This window comes from Dermochelys coriacea, chromosome 17, assembly GCF_009764565.3.
Source record: "Dermochelys coriacea isolate rDerCor1 chromosome 17, rDerCor1.pri.v4, whole genome shotgun sequence".
In the NCBI taxonomy this organism is placed as follows: domain Eukaryota; kingdom Metazoa; phylum Chordata; order Testudines; family Dermochelyidae; genus Dermochelys; species Dermochelys coriacea.
In genome coordinates this window covers 20,651,174-20,672,010 of record NC_050084.1, presented here as the reverse complement: position 1 = coordinate 20,672,010, position 20,837 = coordinate 20,651,174, and the positions used below count along the sequence as shown (strand labels likewise).

Here is a 20,837-nt window from a genome sequence, read left to right as displayed (position 1 = left end):
CTGAGGGGGTGGGGTTTGCCTTGAGGGGGCGGGGACTAGGCTGAGGGGGTGGCTCTGTGTTGAGGGGGTGGGGTTTGCCTTGAGGGGGCGGGGTCTGTGTTGAGGGGGGTGGGTCTGTGTTGAGGGGGTGGGGTTTGCCTTGAGTGGGCGGGGTCTGTGCTGAAGGGGTGGGGTTTGCCATGAGGAGGCGGGGACTAGGCTGAAAGTGGAGTTGTTGAGGGGTAGGGTTGTCAACTTTGGCTGGCGGAATTCCTGGAGATTTCATCACATAACATGATCTTTAATTAAGGGTTAATCTTTAATTCCTGGAGAATCCCGGATAATCCTGGAGGGTTGGCAGCCAAATTAAGTACCGAGGGTCTCTGCCCGAGGGGGTGACGCGGCTAGCGCTGGGGGCGGAGTCAGCACCGAGGGGCGCGGCCACTTCTAGAGGGCGGGGTCAGCCTGCGGGGCCCGCCTCCCATCCCGCCCAGCCGCCCTTTCTCGCGGGCCCGTGCGCGTGCGCGGTGCCAGCCCTGCGTGGCCGCGAGTCCCGGATTTGAAGCCGACGCGGGGGGGGCGGCGCTGGCCTAGGGGGCTGGGCCTGGGCCTGTCAGTCCCCGGACTCTCCTGCCCGCGGCTGCCGGAACCAGGTGCCTGGGGGCCCGGGAACGTCGCGGAGGGGCCGGGCTCTGCGGGTCCCCCGCTCCCTCCGGCGGCCCCGCCCCTCTCCCGGGGGCCCGGCCGGTCTCCTCCCGCTGCCCAGAGCCGCGGGGCTGCGGGGCCGGGCCGTGGCGTCCCCCCGGCCCGGCCCGGCCCGGCCCTGCCACGCGGACAGCGGGCTCCGGCGCGGGGTCCTGGCCCGGCTCGGCCGCCGAGTCGCTCCCGTCCCGTCCCCTCCCCCCGGCTCCCTGCCGGGCCGCCAGCGGCGCTGAGCGCCCGGCGCTGCTGCAAACCCCGGCCCGCGGCGTCCCAAGCCGGGCCCGGGCGAGGGCTGCTCCCCCAGGCGGTGGCCTTGTCTTGCCTCCGCTCCCCTGGCCCGGGACGGCTGGTGTGGAAACCGTCGCTCCCCGGTTGCCTGCCCCTGGCTCGTTCCCGTGTCTCTCCGTGTTCAGCCCAGGGAAAGCCCTTGGGCCAATACTCGGGGGGCAACTTACGCTGCTCAAAGACTTAAGAAGGCGCCTTGTTTTGTTCCCCTCTTTCTCTGGCTTAGTGCGGCATCGAGGGATCTGTATGCCTGCCGTTTTCAAGATCCTCTTCTTACAGACTGCCAGGACACTCGGCAGAAGGGAAGGACTTTGCTTGCCCCGGAGACGGGCTTTTCTACTGAGATTTGAAAGTTGCCTTCTGCATCTCCTGGTGGCCAGCCGATTTACTTGGTTCCGATTGCTGGTAAGAAATAAGTCTTTCCTTTCTGCCAGCAGAAACCAGGGAGCTTGTGCTGAAGGCTTCGCTGTTCCCTCAGCTTTGCATGTTTGGCATCGTAGGGTCTGCGCAGTCCCTGATGAGATGACGGAGCAGAGGTACTGCGTGGACTATGCCAAGCGCGGCACAGCCGGCTGCAAGAAGTGTAAGGAGAAGATCTTGAAGGGGATGGTGCGCATTGGGAAGGTGGTCCCCAACCCCTTCACAGAGTCGGGCGGGGAGATGAAGGAGTGGTACCATGTGAAGTGCATTTTTGAGAAGCTAGAGAGGGCTCGGGCCACAACAAAGAAGATTGAGGACATCACAGACTTGGAGGGTTGGGAAGAGCTCCAGGATCCGGAGAAAGATATGATAAACCAGCATATCTCAGGTGAGATGCTTGAGGGAGAATCTCTGTGCCCTTGTCTGGGGCCTTAATAATCAGTAATATTAGGCAATGCTGTTTGTCAGTGATTCCTACCCAACAGTATCTGGACCAGTAAATGGAATTGCAGTTCTTTGTGACTAGTGCAGCTGGCTCTTCCTCTGCATTATAATGAGTCTACAGGATGGGCTGCTTTCCATTCAGTGGTGCTGTAATCCATCCTGGAGACTGAGAGCTGTGAAATCATGAAGTGAATTTGGAGAAGCCCAAATTGCTCAAATTCCTTCATGTACAAGTGAATGGGAGGTGTCAGGTGCTAGCAAGTATAGCTAAATTCTTTGGTTAAATTAATTTACTTGCCCAAGAAAGATTGTACACTAGTGTTGTAAGCTGTAATTCCACAAGCCTTTTACAGTTGCGGTCACCTTGTTGCAACTGCCTTTACCATATACTTAATTTGTCCTGAAAATGGCCTGCTTGCACTGAAGTTGGTAGTATTTGCTTTTGCTTTTTAAAACATCACTACTGCTTCTATGCTTTTGTTTTCTACAACACCAGTTATTCCACTGAGTCATGATTTTTTTTTCTGTTCCCAGTCTGTATTGAGGACTTCCCTTCACAAATTTCTCATCTTTAAGCCATTTCCTTGAAAAGCTTTTCACCTTTTGCAGTCAGTCATACTGTTTAGCTGTTTAATCAGGTGACAGTGGTCACTGTTGGAAGAGGAGGAGCCTTGTATCATTCCACTGGGACTGAGTGCATTGCTTCTGCAGTTGTTACAGACCCTGGCTACCTTAGAAACCATCTAAGAATCAAAACTTAATTTTTTTCCAAAGAGGTTGTGGCAACTAAGGTTTTGGAGTGGATTCTTCCTCATTGCTCCATGATACTCAGGGTATGTCTTCATGGTAAAGTTAACTTGGGTGATTACCTGGGTTAGCCTAGTTTGAGTGTGAGCAGCCATATCACAAAGCATACCCGAGTTATTTTGTCCTCACTGATGCTGCACCCTCACTTGTGTGTAACTAGAACTTCTGGGAACATATCCCATGGTTCATAAGAGTGGCCCTATGGGGTCAGACTAAAGGTCCATCTAGTCCAGTATCCTGTCGTCCAACAGTGACCAGTGCCAGGTGCCCAAGAGGGAATGAACAGAACAGATAATCACAAATGATCCATCCCCTGTCGCTCATTCCCAGCTTCTGGCAAACAGAGGCTTAGGGATACCATTCCTGCACTTCCTGGCTAATAGCCATTGATGGACCTGTCCTCCCTGAATTTATCTTTGAACTGCAGTGAGCTGAGGTGCTCTGATTCTTTCCCAGTGAGTTGAGAGAACTTGTCTGACCTTCGGGGCAGTTGAGGGGAACTGTGAGAAGGCATTGGAGGACTATTGGCATTCGAACGATTTATAATTATTTGTATTACCGTGGCGCCACATTCATGGACCAGGCCCCCATTGTTAGGCACTGTCCAAACATAGAACAAAAAGAGGGTCCCTGCCCCAAGTAGTTTAGCCTGCATCCTCACTGAAAAATGGGAGGATTATCAGCCTGAGTGAAAGTGGCACCCAGGCTCTAGCCTATCCCCCCCGAGATGAGCCAGTTAACCCAGGTTTAAAGCATCCCTAAACTCATGTGAGAGGTTTTTATGTGGGGATCAGAGGGGTTAGAGGCAACATCTAAACAAGTGCCTGAGTTAACTCTGCAGTGAAGACCTATTTTCCACTCTTTTAGTGCTTGAATTCGGAGGAGAGAAGCACTGTTGTCTAATGGTGATAGCAAGATACTGGAGCCTCAAATCTTGGCTACCATTCCCAGCTAGCTCTATCTTGCTGTGTGAGCTTTGACACATCACTTAACCACTCTTAGTTGTCTTATTTGTAAAATGTTTACCTATCCCCTCCCTCAATTTGCTTTGTGGCTTAATTGTTTGTAAGTTCTCGCACAAGTTGCTCATTGCAAAGTATTGTGAATGACTTACCTGATTTTGTTGTTGGGGATTATGGGTTGCTTTGACCCCGATGCTTTACCTCTTGCTGTGTTCTACAGAGGCCACTTCCAAGGCTGCGAACACACCTAAGAAAAAGGCAACAATCCAGGCGAAGCTCTCCCCCAGTGGACAGATAACCAGTCCCAAGAAGGAGCTGCTAGCTACCCCCAATCCATCACCAAAGAAATTCTCTGGCTTCACAGGTGGGAATTATTATGGTGATGCTGCAGGAACCTTCATTCCTCTTATAATATTAGCATTAGCAGTGGAGTTTCAATTTGAGTCAGACCTCAGTGAGTTTATATCTAGTGAATAAGAAATGATTTAGGGCTAACAAAATTTCATATTTTATTTACTTTGTGTAGACAAAGTTAAATGTTTTCTAAGCTGTCGGTCATAAAAGAACTGATGTTTGCATTATTTTGGTGATGTGTACAAAAGGGATAAAACCTACCAAATCTTCTGCCCAGAAAGAGTAAGGAGACTGCAGAACTGTATGTATATGTCTAGATCAGTGGTTTTCAATCTTTTTCGTTTGCGAGCCCCTAAAAAATGCAGCCCCCTTTGGAAATCTTAGACACAGTCTGCGGATCCCCAGGAGCCTGTGGACCACAGGTTGAAACCACTGGTCTAGATGAAATGTTGACTCCAGTTATCTGTAATCAGAAGGACCTGCAGCTGTCAGTGGAAAAGCTCTGATTGACATTAGGGGAGCAGGATCTGGACTCAATTGTGTGCATGAACAGTGATTTTGAAACCTATAACTGAAGTGGAGAGCATTTTTATTCTGTGACTTACACTGGCTACCTGGCTGGTTCTTTGAAGGCCTTTGAGATTTGGAAACTGCATCTTTATCTACGGAAAGAAAGGTTGAAATAAATCAGGTAGCACAATCTGGGATTTTTTTTAATATTTAGTGACACTTGTTAAAATCACTTTCCCTCAATATTTCAGAAATGTTGAGGGCACAGCCATTTTTTTTCATAGATACTAAGGTCAGAAGGGACCATTATGATCATTTAGTCCGACCTCCTGCACAACGCAGGCCACAGAATCTCACCCACCCATTCCTGCGAAAAATCTCTCACCTATGTCTGAGCTATTGAAGTCCTCAAATCATGGTTTAAAGAGTTTAAGGAGCAGAGAATCCTCCAGCAAGTGACCCGTGCCCCATGCTACAGAGGAAGGCAAAAAACCTCCATGGCCTCTTCCAATCTGCCCTGGAGGAAAATTCCTTCCCAACCCCAAATATGGTGATCAGCTAAACCCTGAGCGTATGGGCAAGATTCACCAGCCAGATACCCAGGAAAGAATTTTCTGTAGTAACTCAGATCCCACCCCATCTAACATCCCGTCACGGGCCATTGGGCCTATTTACCATGAATATTTAAAGATCAGTTAATTACCAAAATCACGTTATCCCATCATACCATCTCCTCCATAAACTTATCGAGTTTAATCTTAAAGCCAGATAGGTCCTTTGCCCCCACTGCTTCCCTTGGAAGGCTATTCCAAAACTTCATTCCTCTGATGATTAGAAACCTTCATCTAATTTCAAGTCTAAACTTCCCAATGACCAGTTTATATCCATTTGTTCTTGTGTCCACATTGGTGCTGAGCTTAAATAATTCCTCTCCCTCTCCGGTATTTATCCTTCTGATATATTTATAGAGAGCAATCATATCTCCCCTCAGCCTTCTTTTAGTTAGGCTAAACAAGCCAAGCTCCTTGAGTTTCCTTTCATAAGTCAAGTTTTCCATTCCTTGGATCATCCTAGTAGCCCTTCTCTGTACCTGCTCCAATTTGAATTCATCCTTCTTAAACATGGGATACCAGAACTGCACATAGTATTCCAGGTGAGGTCTCACCAGTGCCTTGTATAACGGTACTAAAACCTCCTTATCTCTACTGGAAATACCTTGCCTGATGCATCCCAAGACCGCATTAGCTTTTTTCACGGCCATATCACATTGGTGGCTCATAGTCATCCTATGATCAACCAATACTCCAAGGTCCTTCTCCTCCTCCGTTACTTCTAATTGATGCGTCCCCAGCTTATAACTAAAATTCTTGTTAGTAATCCCTAAATGCATAACCTTACACTTCTCACTATTAAATTTCATCCTATTACTATTACTCCAGTTTACAAGGTCATCCAGATCCTCTTGTATGATATCCCAGTCCTTCTCTAAATTGGCAATATCTCCCAGCTTTGTATCATCCGCAGACTTTATTAGCACACTCCCACTTTTTGTGCCGAGGTCAGTAATAAAAAGATTAAATAAGATTTGTCCCAAAACTGACCCCTGAGGAACTCCACTGGTAACCTCCCTCCAGCCTGACAGTTCACCTTTCGGTATGACCCACTGTAGTCTCCCTGTTAACCAATTCCTTATCCACCTTTCAATTTTCGTATTGATCCCCATCTTTTCCAATTTAACTAATAATTCCCCATGTGGCATGGTATTCCCCATGTGCCTTTTTTCCACTGGAAAGAACTTCATATCTAAATTAAAATTCAGTACACACGTTTGATTGTGTGGACAAACTCTGGTTTTGTAAGTTATTTCATCGTGCTCAGAATTGTATAACGGAAGCTAGAGATGGAAAGAGTCCATTACTTCACCCAGTCTTTCTTGCCCATGTGGGATTCTCTCTTATGCTATTCTAGTTTTGTCCAGTTTAGCTCTAAGAAATTGAGCATCCATCTTGTGGGTGAGGGAAGGGAAACCACAGAGTTGGCAAGTGTAGAAATAAATTTCTCATGGTTTTCAGAATATAACTGTCCAGAAGCTATGCAGATCTTAGTCCCTCCCAAGTGGAGTAGTATCCCATTAACTGAAAGCTTCTGCAATAACTTGAGCATTTGTTGGTTAGTTCCTGAACCTTGTGAGCAGTAAAGAGGCTTGGGTTTAGTTAACTAAGTTATTGCTAAGGTATTGATCCTCTTGTCTCTGTAACATCAAGACAAACAGATGTTCACTGGGTACACAGAGTAATTACAGTAGAACCTGGTTTATCCATATGCAACTGGAAATTAGATTGTGTCCCCTCACCTCTTGCATAGTAAAACAAATTCGAAATTAGTTGAAACAAATTCCAAGTCCCCTGATTTTATTTGGATGAACTGGTCGTATTGTACATCAGGTGTCCAGATCCAGTTTGTGGCTCGTGGGATGGGCTTCATCTTGGCATCTGCCTCTGGAAGTTGAGTGGGAAGAAATGAAAAATGGTTAGGGAGGGATTCTAAGGGAGCCAGCAGCTTTGTCAAGCCTTTTCCTTCCACTGAAGGTTGCCTTTTGCTATGAGAGTATTGGGGAAACTTGATGCTGGAGTGGAGAATTGACTATAAAGTGAGAATAAAATGAAATTATCCATCAGCGTGATGATTTTTCATTGAGATTTTAACTTTATTTCATAAACTGCAGAAAATTCTCGTGCTCTGAGTGCAAGGTACATACTAAAGTAGTTGAATTTTTTGTTAAAAATGCACATTCAGATTTTTAATCATGATTTTACAAATCTCATTGCTGTGCGCTTCATTACTCGCATCTGAAGCTTTGCCCGCTTGTAGGGATTGTTCTTGTTTTTCATTTGCCTGGACAGTAGTGACCCTCATCTTCAAAGTTTGTACCATATCATCCCAACCTACTTATTAAAAGTTAAATACATGCTGTGTCTCCTTTTGTACAGCTAAACCGGGCAATTCTGATGAAGCCCCTGAAAGCTCTTCCCATAAGTCTAGCCTCTCTGCAAAGAAGTGTGACCCAAAGCACAAGGATTGCTTGCTGCGGGAATTCAGAAAGTTGTGCGCCATGGTTGCAGAGAAGCCCAGCTATAACGTGAAAACGCAGATCATTCAGGACTTCTTGCAAAAAGGAACTGCGGGAGGTGTGTGACTCCTGCTTGGCATTTTTCTGTGTTGGGAGGGCATCTGAAAATAATGAACAGCAAAGGCCACCCAGCTTTGTCAGGTATGGGGACAAAGGACAGTCAAGTCCATGGGTAAGATGTGATTCACAGAGTTATGCGCTGCACCATTTTTGTGTCTTTTGTGATGTGGGCAGTGCCTACAGTGTGGACTGCCTTGCTCTTGTCTGTTATCTAGATAGTAAGTCCAATAAGACTGGGTCCTGTGGTGGGATCAGGAGAAATTTTTGTAGCTGGTGCTAAATTTGCAGTATCAGAATTAGCTATGGAGGACCAACTGGGAGGTGCTCTTGAATGTAGAGTAGTACCCCATAGGGCAACACATGGTGGGCCATGGTTGTGTTGCGGTCTTTTAGAGTTAATACTTGCCTGCTGGCCCCTGTGTACATGAATCTAGAGCCTGTCGCTGAGACCAATGTCTGGTAGTTTCTAATGATGCACCTGCCTTTTTCCAGATGGCTTTCATGGTGACCTCTACCTGACTGTTAAGCTGCTATTACCAGGTGTTATTAAAAGTGTTTACAACTTGAACGACAAGCAGATTGTCAAGCTATTCAGCAGGATTTTCAACTGCAGCCAGGAGGAGATGGTCCGAGACCTGGAGCAGGTCAGTAAAGGGATGGAAACTGCATGTTAGTTTCATCTCACTGTTCAGTCCCTTGATACTGAAACCATGCACATTTTCCTTCACTTGAAAGGATTATAAGTTTTCAGAGCCGGAGTTGGTGATTCTCTTTCATCATGAAGTTTCCCACAAAGTGGACCTTTTATATAATGGTATTCCAACAGAACGCAGGCTAGTTTTATGATGCGCATCAGTTAATCCATAGCATCCAGGACTAAAGGTGTACTAATGCAAAAATTATGAACAATATGCTGGTTGCACTTGATGCACTGAAATCTTTGCCACAGCTACCCTAGGGGTTCTTGTTTTGTCTGGCTTATTCCCATTTAACTGATCGTTTTGCAAGGATTTACTTTTAAAATAAAAGCAAAATTGTAATCCAAACAATGATGATGGGTCCACTTCTGTAGGCGTAGAGTGTATTAGCCTCCAGTGAACTTGGCAAGAGTTCATGGCACATAAACTCTACAAGATTGGATTCATGGTGAGGAAATTAAAGGCCCCAAATGTTGCAGTGGTGAAAAATATAATGACAGCAGGACATGATGTCTGTGTCTTGCATATACCACTTAAAAAAAAATGTCTGGGAAGACAATTCCAGTACTGCATCATTGTTGCCCTTCCTCATTCTTTGGTTGTGACCCATTCATAGAGGTCTGGCATCAGACTCCCTTTTTCCCCTCCTACTAAAGATCTAGTTATTGACCCATACTTCATCTCCAGTGCCCCATCACTTTTGCCTTAGTCTCCTGCCAAAGGTGGGATAAATATCCTGGTTGTGTTTGTTTTGGAGACAGGGAGATGTTTCCGAAACGGTGCGCATCTTTTTTGAAGAGAGCAAGTCCTGCCCTCCTGCTGCCAAAAGTCTCCTTACCATCCAGGAAGTGAATGAGTTCCTCACTCAACTTTCAAAGCTTTCCAAGGAGGATGACCAGCAAAGTGTGCTGCAGGATATCGCTAGCAGGTAGGGTGAGACACGGGTTAAATCTGACTCTGAGGCTATAAGCACAAACGATTGAGTGGTTCTGGTTATTTTTTTAAGGGGATAAGGATCTGTCTCTTACATTTAAATAACTGGTTTGAATCCAGCCCAAATTGGTAGTCTTTGCACTCTGGCTTTTTGGCAGTCTTTGTGAAATGTGTTGGTCTCAGTGCAGTTCCTAGTGGATAAGCGTACACCTTAAAAACTATAACCATAATTGTTACTGACTGAAAAGGCCATACAGACTGAACTTGCCATTCGCATCTATAAAGGGTCATTCAATGGCAGAGTTAAATCTCATTTGAGTACTGATCAGCATGTTGCTTTTGCTCATGCTGTGTGTAAAGAATTTCAGTCTTAGCTGTTGAGTCAGTATCTAGCACCAGCACTAAGCAAAAGGTCAACAGAGAAACTTCAGATCCCACCTGCATGTAAAGCTGCTGTTCTCAGGCACTGAGGGAAGAAACCCTATAGAACCTGGGCATGTCTTGCTCAGTCACCATATAAGTTTCAGGCTGTGGACCCATTACCGTATTTTTAATTTACATTAATTTGTTACATTTCAGAATGAAGTTGTTAACTATCTTTCTACAACTTCTGTATATGAAGAAATAGAATTCCTGTGGGGGATTAAATTTGAAGGACCCTGCGAAGTTCTTCAAGCCATATGTTTTGGGGCCTGTAAGAGTGTAAAATCTCATAAATTTTTGTTCTTTGAGCATAGTAAGGGTTTTGAATTGATTCCTCCAGACTTAAATAATGATAAAAACTTGAGCCAAGATGTTCCAGTGTGGTGAATTATTTTTAATGCCTCAATTTTTGGGTATTTAACTTTTGAGATACCTTAAAGGGGCCTGATTTGCGGTGACCAGCACTTTCTGAAAATCAGATGCTTGAAAGCATTTCACGTTGGACACCCAAAATCACTCTTAAAAATCTGGACCCTGATATTTACCATGCCACGCAGACTCGGAGTCACTCATCTGTCTAAAATTAAGTATTTGATACTTCATTCCATCTATACTTAATTCATGAGTCAACTGATGTGGATAGGAGTGTTACAGAGTGCAGAAGTCGTGTTTAACCTTTCTGTCCTTGAGACTGAACTGTTGCCACCATCAGTCTTTTCTCAACTGATGTGTGATAAGACCTCCACTTTGGCCAGCTTCCTGTTTGCTTTTCCTTATGGCTATGTGTCAAGTGCTTGTTTCTTGATTTTTGCAAATATGCTCTGTGATGGGGCAAGGCCAGATGGCTATGGAAGAGTAGTGGAAGATAGATATATTAGCTCCAGGCTAAACTAATCCCTGGTACCAGGATAAGTGAAATGGCAGCTGCTCCAGGTCAATTAAGACACCTGGGGCCAATTAAGAACTTTCCAGAAGGCAGGGCGAAGGCTAGGTTGATTGGGGCACCTGAAGCCAATCAGGGGCTGGCTGAAACTAGTTAAAAGTCTCCCAGTTAGTCAGGTGGGGGTGCATGTCAGGAGCTGTGGGAGGAAGTTGCGCGGTTGGAGATGCTGAGTAGTACACACCATATCGGGCATAAGAAAGGAGGCCCTGAGGTAAGGGTGAAGTGGAGCTTGAGGAAGTGAGGTCTGCTGTGGGGGAAGTAGCCCAGGGAATTGTACATGTCATGTTTTTAAAAGGTCAGCTACCATAGCTGATACTATTAGGGTCCTGGGCTGGAGCCCGGAGTAGAGGGTGGGCCCGGGCTCCCCCCCACCTTTGCCCCCTGATTAATCACTGAGACTGGGAGACAACAGAGACTGTGCAAGGAAGGATAACTTCTCCTCACCTCCCTCGCTGGCGTATGATGAAAATGGCTCAGTAGACTGTGACCCTTGTCTCTAGAGAGAGAAGGATTATGTGGAGGCTCACAGTGAGTCTCTGAGGCTAGTGAAATCGCCAAGAAACGCAGGACCCACGGAGGCAAGGACAGAGCTTTGTCACAGCTCTTATTCTGCTGCTGCTTATTGCCAAAAGAATGAATTCCTTGGAGTTTGCAGCGAGACCTTCTTGGGTTTTTCCATTTTCCCAGATTCTACATATTCTCAATCTTTTTGGTAACTCTCCTTTAATTTGTATAGGAGTTGGTCTCTCTTGTCCCTCACTGGAAAATATTGACTTGAGAGAATCATCCTTTAACTGAGTTAGGAGTAGAGGAAGTCGGTAAAATTTTCAGCTCTGCCATTTACTTGGGTCCCAAGGCCCCACTGAGATAACACTAATGCTCAACATCTAGAATAGCAGTTCTCAAACTTTAGCAGCCTGAGGACCTCCATTTTTATTTAAAAATTTTCACGGACCCTCAAGCTCCCCACTCAGCCCCAGGCCTTGACCTCACTCCACCCCTTTCCCAAGGCCATACTCCTGCCCCTGCTCCACTCCTGCCCCTCCTCTTCCCCACCTCTTTCCGCCCCCTCCCCCAAGCGTGCCCTGTCCCCATTCCTCCCCCTCCGTCCTAGTGCCTCCTGCACACCGAGGAACTGAGGATACTCCAAGAGGTCCACCGGCTCTGCTGATCAACTCCTCCCCCTCCAACCTCTCCCCCAGTGCGTCCTGCATGCAGCTGAACAGCTATTCCCCAGCATGCAGGAGGCACTGGGAAGGACGGAGAGGAGTGGAGGGAGGGAGGGGGATGAGTTGATCAGCGGGGCTGGCGGACCCCCTAGAATACTCTCACAGACTCCAGTTTGAAAAACGCTGGTCTAGAAAGTTGATACAAAGAAGTCTATCCACTGACCTCCTACGCATATAATTTGCAAAGCAGTTTGCAATGATGCTATGTAAAACTGCACTGGATAGCCTTCCTCCGAGAGATGGTTGTATCAGCTAAATAACCCATTGTGCAACAGTGAGAAAAGGGCAAATCCCTGTGTTGAATCCTATGGCATCTTTAATATCTAGACATTTCACACAAGGTCTCTTCTAAAAGCCCCCTCACCACCACATGCGGTAAATTGCATGGAACTTAGTTTGCTGCTGAAGGATGAAAGGTTTTGACCCTGCTGGGATTTGAACGATGAAGTGGGTTTTAGCCCACAAAAGCTTATGCTCAAATAAATGTGGCACCTTAGAGACTAACACAAGTACTCCTCGTTCTTTCTATGGTTCTGGAGAGTTTTAGAGCCTTATCTTAAAATTTAGATCACTGGCTGAGCTGCCTCCTTAGTGCATTTCTTTTGATTACTTGCATAGATTGTTGGGAGCTGAGTGAGTGTTTCAATCAATACCAGACACCCTGATTTCAGTACTGTGACCTGCTGAGTGTGTGGTTTGTAGCTGCTCTAACTTCAGCAGACAGTGGCATACCTCCTACCTAGACAGTGGTGGTATTGCTGAAATGCAGCTGTGCCATCTGCCTTGTGATTTGCATAACACACATGTAACCGTGAGATCGATTATACACCTCGCTTTCCAAGGAAAGTGAGGGGAGCTCCATTTCCTCAGTCATTCAGAGCCGTAAAAAGTACATTGCAGTGACTGGTGGCATGGCTTTAAGCTGCTCTTCTGCAGAGAGGCCCACCTTGTGTTATGTAACTGCTATTGTAGTGACACTGTATAAGCTAAAAACTCTATGGGACTCAAATTTCAGAGGGGGTCCCCATCTTCTGCTTCTGTGTAGTCATATTCTCATTCTGCTGCAGTGTTTACCCCATGGTGCTGAGGTTTGGAGTAGATTCCTTTCCCTATTATCAAGGAAGGAGTAGTTCAGATGAACATCTTCTGATTGAATCCTCTTTTCATTTTAGGTGCACGGGGAATGACCTGAAATGCATCATCAGGCTAATAAAGCATGATCTGAAAATGAATGCTGGTGCAAAGCATGTGTGAGTTCCACATTTACTGTCTGAGAAGTAAAAACAGTAGCAGGCAGCAGCCACCTTAACTGTCTGTAGAGAGGCTTGGCTTGAGAGTGACTTTCTTTTTTCCCCCTTAATTGTTTAAAGGTTGGATGCTTTAGATCCTAATGCTTATGAGGCATTCAAAGCCTCACGCAATCTCCAGAATGTGGTGGAGCGAGTGCTGAGGAACCAGCAGGAGGCTGAGAAGTTGCCAGGTCTGAAGCGAACCCTCAGCGTTCAGGCCTCACTGATGACCCCTGTTCAGCCCATGCTGGTAATATGGATTTCCTCAGTACCCTACGTAGGAGGCAGAGATGAGGATCCTCATACAAACTGTCCTGAGATCCTGACCTTTAAGGATCAACAGAAGCATTAATGGTTATGCAAGATGGGGTGTGAGGCAGTGATATAATACCTGGCTTTAAATTGACAGGTTTCAGAGTAGCAGCCGTGTTAGTCTGTATTTGCAAAAAGAAAGGAGTACTTGTGGCACCTTAGAGACTAACAAATTTATTAGAGCATAAGCTTTCATGAAATGCATCCAATGAAGTGAGCTGTAGCTCACGAAAGCTTATGCTCAAATAAATTTGTTAGTCTCTAAGGTGCCACAAGTACTCCTTTTCTTTTGGCTTTAAATTGTTCTTCTTTGTACTAAGTGTGTTGTATAAGCGTTGTTACAATGTCACACAAGAGAAAGCCAGAGAAAGGTTTTTGCCTGTTTCTTCTGGCTTTTCTTTGGGAAGTTTTGTAGAAAATCCAGTTCAGCTGTGGTGGGGCACAATGGTTCAGATAATTAGTTTGTTTTTCTTTTGTTGGAACAAAGGAGCACAAAATATTTCTATCTTGGCTAAGTGGCCCCTAGAAGGGAAGAAGGTACTTACAGCCTCTAAGTATTTGGAAGAGGTGAAGTTACGTGGAGTTATGTAGGGTGAGACGGAGTTCTAAATAAGATTGACAGAGTTAAATTAAGAAAAGAAGAACTTGGTCTGAAGGTCAGGAGATATTCCCTGATATCAGGATCTGTTTAAAGGGGAACTTGTCAGCAGGAAATCTATCATCCCAAAAAGAAAAGGAGTACTTGTGGCACCTTAGAGACTAACAAATGTATTTGAGCATAAGCTTTCGTGAGCTACAGCTCACTTCATCGGATGCAATTTGTTAGTCTCTAAGGTGCCACGAGTACTCCTTTTCTTTTTGCGAATACAGACTATTCTTTTTGTGAATACAGAACACGGCTGCTACTCTGAAACATATCATTCTAAGAAACTAGTTGAAAGTAATTCCAGTCACTACTTCCACAAATGTGGTTTTCATGGGATTCTTCTTTCCTGTCTTCTGTAAGGCTGAAGCCTGTAAGTCAATTGAATATGCCATGAAGAAGTGCCCCAATGGGATGTATGCAGAGATCAAATACGATGGGGAGCGAGTTCAGGTCCATAAGAATGGAGATCACTTCAGCTACTTCAGCCGAAGCCTCAAACCTGTCCTCCCTCACAAAGTAAGCAGAGTCCTAAGCTCCCTTTTGTAATTTTCCTTCTGTTTGCTTTTCTCCTTTCCAGGCTTGTGTGATAAACTGTGAATTTCCCAGCAGTTCCTGGAGCCAAGAAGCCTAGTGTCTGTTGCAGACCATTGTGTACCATATTAAATAGTCTATGAATTTTAAAAGCTCCATTCAACACTGTTGGCAGAATTCATTGTTAACCTCTTGGGGTATATCTACACTGTACAGTAAGCCTGGGCTTACTCAGGTTTGAGCCTAAGTCCTGCTTTCTTCCACACACAAATCAGCCTGACTTGGATCAGCAAGCACTCAGGACCTGGGCCCTTAGGAACCTTCTAGGGGGTTGGGTCACAGCCTGAGTCCTTGGGTGCAAGCCCTGTGATTTTTGCAGTTTGGATACAGCTCAAGCTGCACATCCAAGTCGAAAGGTCTGCATAGTGCAGTATGGATGTGTGAGACCTGAGTCCAGGCCAGAAGGGACCGTTGTGATCATCTCGTCTGTCCTTCTATACAACACAGGCCAGAGAACTTCCCCAAAATAATTCATTCAGCAGATCTTTCAGAAAAATATCCCATGTAGATTCAAAAATTATCTGATGGAGAATGCACCACTATCCTCAGTAAATTGTTCCAATGATTAATTACTCTCATCATTCTAAATTCATGCCGTATTTCCAGTCTGAATTTGTCTAGCTTCAACTTCCAGCCATTGGATCATGTTATACCTTTCTCTGCTAGATTGAAGAGCACATTATTAAATATTTGTTCCCTATGTAGATACTTGTAGAGTGTGATCAAGTCACCCCTTAACCCTCGATACGATAAATAGATTGAGCTCTTTGAGTCTATCACTATAAAGTGTGTTTTCTAATCCTGTAATTTGTGGGAAATGCCCAGGAACTGCTGGGAACTGAGGGTTGAGGGTCATTTTGACACCACCCGTTCAGTGGTTGATTTAAAGACACCGTGTGTGAAAGCAGGTGAATGATGCTGGGCACTTGGTAAGATTTCCATTAGGAGGAGTATTTATGACATGCGAGAGAACTGATTCTTAGTGTGAGGCACGTGGAGAGGCTCAGACTTGTTGTATCTTGTTCTGAAAGCCAGAATCTGAACTCGCTCTCCATCTTCTAGAATTCATGTCTTGTATACAAACCTGCTTCCTACCTCTCTTTTCCATGTTTCTGCATAACTCCCTCTCCTGGCCCAGTAAAGTCTGAGGGAATATGGTACTGCCCCTCCTTTGTACCTACCCCAGTCTCTTTCCTACACCTCTCGTTGTCAGGGATGTTTGCCTGCCACCATGGCATGGGTTAGTTGCAGTAGGATGTGGTGGGGTTTGTGAATGGCATTGTGTTTAATATTACAGCTTTATCTGCTACACAAAGTTGAAAGGGGGAAATTGCTCCTCCTGCAGGTTACTGCGGGTATGTTCCCATGTGTTTAAAGCTCTGATTCAGTTAGCTGTGGCTTATGTATCTCTCCAGGGTACAACAATCGCTTGCTGCTGGGATAGTGAGAAGCTTCCCAGCCAAGCACATTGCATTCTGAGTTGAAAACATTGTGTGTATTGCTCTTTGCTTTCCTCTCAGGACTTCATGAAGGGTGGGGGGCCCTCATCTTTGCTAAAGGAGTGAGACAGACCCCTAGGCAGACTTAAAGAGTGTAAGGAAAGTAAGTCATTGCTGTGTGCTTTTTCAGGTAGCCCATTTTAAGGACTTCATCCCCCAGGCTTTCCCTGGTGGACATAGTATGATCCTGGATGCGGAAGTTCTTCTGATTGATAACAAAGCAGGGAAACCGCTACCCTTCGGGACCCTTGGAGTACATAAGGTACCAAAGTGGGCACCTGCCACGTGTTGCTGCCGCAGTCTGAAGGTTAAAGCTGGTGGTTTAGACGTGATTAGTCTGTCATCTTAAACATTTTTATCATGCAGTTCATTATCACCTAGGGCCATTCACCTGTCCAGTGCTGAACAGAACATTAGAGGAAGATCTGGTCCCTGGCCCAAGGATGTGATAGTGTAAATTAGAAGTTTCAGCTGAGACACAGTGCATCAGATTATCAGAAGATCATCTGATCAAATGGTGGTTGAGATGTTTGGGAAACTTCAGCCCAGGATGGATATTAAAAAAGGGGGGAAAAAAAATTTTCAGGGACAAATCAGTCATTTTTAGGCTTCTATGCCATTGAGTATTCAAGATTGCTTGCAGCATTCTTTAGTAGGTAGAAAAGGACAAAATGATACTGACATGAGCTTTAGGTCCACATCAGTATGATTTTAAAGTTCAGACCTATGTTAAACTGAGGTGAGGATCAGGGCCATAAACTGAAAATTAAATTGGAACTGTTTTACTGATTTCTGAGGAGCCGCTCATCTGAAATCAATGGAAGGTTTGTTTGGGTTTTCCCCATAGCAGTAGCTCTTTATACTTGGATTGCTTTAAGCCGTTAATATCATGTAGCTTTTATTACCAGGTCACTTGAGAGTTATTAACATGTTTTATTTTCCTATTTTTTGTGTAAAGAGACACTGTAAATTTAAATCAGGCTTTGTAAGAATGTTTATGGCTGTTACAAAATACAATTTTAGCATGAAAGATCAAAGAGGGGAAAATATTTTTCTGTTTAGTGTTTTGTACACTTGAGAGCACTTTGCATATAGTCACATTTCTCCTGTGTTCCTGCTTGCATAATAGCTTTTGATGTTCAAACAGATTGATTTCTTTGATCTTAATTGTTTTGCAGAAAGCTGCTTTCCAGGATGCCAATGTCTGCTTGTTCGTGTTTGACTGCATCTATTTCAATGACACCAGCCTGATGGACAGGTGTGTTTGACAGACAGCTTCATTGATGTTCAGGATGGAGAAATAGGTTTAGGGCAACATTTTCTAAAGCACCTAAGTTCCATTTGGGAGCCTAAATCACACTGAAAGACAATGGGATTTAGGCTCTTAAGTACCTTTTGAAAATGGGACTTGAGTTTTTAGGTGGGGCACTTTTGAAAATATCAGCCCTAGTCTGAAGATAGCTCTGCACATTTTCCTCCCCAAAATTCTGGCTGAGATACTGGCAAATGGAATGTAGGACACTGATTTCCAGCCAGAATTTTAGGAAGGAAATAAAACACTCTAAATTTTTAGTATTGCTTATAATGTGGTCAGTATTTAAGAGCAAAAGAGTAGAAGTCAGGACTCCTTGGTTCTGTTCAGAACTCTGCCACTAACTACTCCTGTTGTGAGCTTTGGCAGGGCACTCCCGTGTGCCACAGTTCATTTGTATAATGTATATGGAATATATTATGTGTAATGAAGACTGCCTGATTCACAGAGGGGTTGTGAGGTTTGCTCAGTATTGGCAAAGCACTTTGAGATCCTTGCATTATCAGTGCTATAAGTGCAAGTTAAAAATGGAACTTTCTACTTCTCTGTGTAGAAATAAATGTAGGAAGGCATTTGCTAAGTGCGGTTTAAATGTTCGTGTGACTAGTACTTAGTGTCTACGGGGATCTTTTGCTTCTCCTTGGTTGATGTGTCTGTACTATATTTCTTAGGCCCCTGCGTGAGCGTCGAAAGTTTCTCCATGATAACATGGTGGAAATCCCCAACCGGATACTCTTCTCTGAGATGAAGCATGTCATGGTGAGTTCAGTTTCAACTAGCAAAAAGGCATCTTAAATAGTAATCTCTCTGGCCTATGACCTGGGCACTTTGCTGCCCCATGATTAATGGAGCAGCAGTATAGTTAGTGCTGCAATTGTCGTGATTTTTATCCTGGTGATTGTCCTCATGGATTCAGCTTCTGGTGTGCTCAGATTCTTTTGGCCTTCAGTGGCTAGGGCTGCACCTGCACCCTACATGCCCTCACATTCTCCTGCTTGAGGGCATAAAGGATGAAGTGGTCTCATCATTTCTTTAACTTCTTACTATCTGTGGCAGCAATATGGAACCTTTGTAATGTCTGCTTACTCTGTACACTGTGCAATTTTTCGTAGGCTAGTTAATAGTATAGTTAGAAAAGCTCCTGCAAGAACATAGGGAGCAGCTGAAATCCATTGTGAGTGAGGGATAGTTAGTAGCCCAAACATCGCTACTGGCTGCATTAGATGCTTCAGATACAGCAGCTCAGTCAGTGTTCCCTTCCATCAACATGAGCAGTGCTTCATGGCTCTAATCTTTGGAAATACTGAAAGAGGGGTCCAAATGACGATTGGGGACCTTCCATTTGAAGGTTGTGATCTCTTCAGTGCATTTACTGATGAATCCCTGCATGCTTTGAAAGATTAAAGAGCCACTCACTGGGCATTTGCACACCAGCTCCTAGGAGGAATCAGTGACCTCCTGCTTATTGCTACAAGCCATAAAAGACATCGGAGCCTCTGAGGGACAAACGGGTTCCAGCACAGGAGGTCCTCTGCCTCTTTTTCCCTACTGCACACCCTGTGTCTACCTCACAGCAAGTTGGTCACCATCGTTGAGAGCCAGTCAGAACCATTCCAAGATTTATGCCCCATTTTTTCTCCCCCTTTGTCAACCACCTTTTTTATTTTTGTGAGACCTGGACTCGGATTAATGGTTCTTTGAAATTATAACAAGGGATATTCCATCCAATTTCAGTTGCTTCCTTCCCACCTGATTCCCTGTCACTACTGTTTAAAAAAAAAAAAAATGGATTTCCTTCTAAATCTTGGAGCAGTGGAAGGAGGTGCATTTGGAACTCAGAGGGAAGAGGTTTTACTGATGTTATCTAATCCCCAAGAAGAAGGGAAGCTAGCACCTGATTCTAGATTTGAGATGTCTCAACAGGTGGAGGTCCATCCATGCTTTCACACAGCACTATCTCTATCTTAGCTGAGGCATCAAGGTCTGATGCCTGCTTAGGTAGAGTTGTCCTGCTGTCATTATTTAAATAGGACTCCTAATATCAACCTCCTGAATGAGATTACTGCCTTTTAGTCACCAGAAGTGGAATCCATATGGACAATCACTTGACAAAAGAACAGTTACTTACCTCAGTGACTGTGTAGTGCACATGGATTCCACAACCAGCCTTCCTCCTCTTCCTCTACAACAGAGTCTTGTATCATCTGGATGCTGTATGGCGAAGGAACTGAGGGACAGTTGGGTCTGCTCCACCGTCTTATACCCGTAGGTGAGGAGCACGAGGATGTCAAAGACTTAGGTACAGCCCCAAAAGACACTGCCAGCCAAAAGAATCTGCTCTCGCATGTGTGGAGTTGTGTGCACCAGAATTGGAATCCATTTGGATGACTCATCTAGAATAACCACATTTACTGTAAGGTCAATGACAGTTCTTTGTGTTTGGAGACATTGGTGGCAGTAGTCATTGCATGCACAGACTGACAATAGAGAAAAGCAAAAGTGTGGCTGTTCTCTCTGAAAATCACCTGCTGAAACCAGCTTCTTGTTCATTTCTCTTGCAGTCACTTCGTAATTCTTTATTCATTTCTGCTCCTGCCAACTGTTACAGCTCTCAGGCAGGAATGTCCATGAACACAGCCCCATCTGGTAGGATAATCTTAACACAACAGTTTCCTTTTTCTTCCAGAAAGGTTCAGATCTGGCAGATATGATCAATCGAGTCATCCGTGAGGGCCTGGAAGGACTGGTACTGAAAGATGTAAAGGCAAGTCTTTTTATGGTCATGATCTTTCCTCACTTAGACGTTCTCTGGAATCTTGGAGTAACAATTTCTCAGGATAAGATTTCACTATATGTAATGTTAAATTGTTTTCATCTAATCTTACCTTGAACTCTACTCTTAAGTAGATAAGCCTTTGAACTATGCCGAGAATGCCTTACAGTCTATTTCATTTGAGCTCCAGATTACTGTCACTGCTACAGTAAAATGTGGATGATGATACTTTAATACCCTTTGAAAGTGAGTTGAGACCTATGGATGAAAACACTACGTGTCACTTATTTATTATTAGCCTGCGTTTGAAGTGTCATGTCATGCTGGATTTTGATAGGTGGCTGGTTTCATGAACAATGTAAGCCTTAGTCTAAACCTTTTCCTCGTGAACTGGAGTATCTAAGTGCTCTAGCGCAATGTTTCTCAACCTTTTGGATACCAGGGACTGACTTGCTGCATTCCTAAATTGTGTCAGGGAGATCTCAGGGTACAGCCCAATCCAAAGACCAGTCGTGGAAACACGGCTCAAGTACAGT

General features: G+C 44.8%; 1 protein-coding gene and 1 long non-coding RNA gene across 2 annotated transcripts in view; one reads left to right on the top strand and one right to left on the bottom strand.

Moving 5' to 3' along the window:
* Positions 1–441: 441 nt before the first annotated feature.
* The window catches only part of LIG3 (DNA ligase 3), a 30,052-nt gene continuing 9,656 nt past the window's right edge, over positions 442–20,837 (top strand). The window contains 13 exon segments of the mRNA XM_038376024.2: positions 442–632; positions 1,193–1,774; positions 3,820–3,963; positions 7,454–7,651; positions 8,146–8,297; positions 9,113–9,279; positions 13,052–13,129; positions 13,250–13,418; positions 14,487–14,642; positions 16,347–16,478; positions 17,395–17,474; positions 18,200–18,287; positions 20,215–20,292. Of these exon segments, the coding sequence (XP_038231952.1) occupies positions 1,213–1,774; positions 3,820–3,963; positions 7,454–7,651; positions 8,146–8,297; positions 9,113–9,279; positions 13,052–13,129; positions 13,250–13,418; positions 14,487–14,642; positions 16,347–16,478; positions 17,395–17,474; positions 18,200–18,287; positions 20,215–20,292 (2,004 nt within the window). The 5' untranslated portion in view covers positions 442–632; positions 1,193–1,212.
* Positions 6,242–20,344, bottom strand: LOC122457021. Its single transcript, XR_006276272.1, has 3 exons — positions 20,054–20,344; positions 19,657–19,921; positions 6,242–7,106 (listed from the first exon to the last, which is right to left on the bottom strand). It is a non-coding gene; the product is annotated as an uncharacterized LOC122457021 (long non-coding RNA).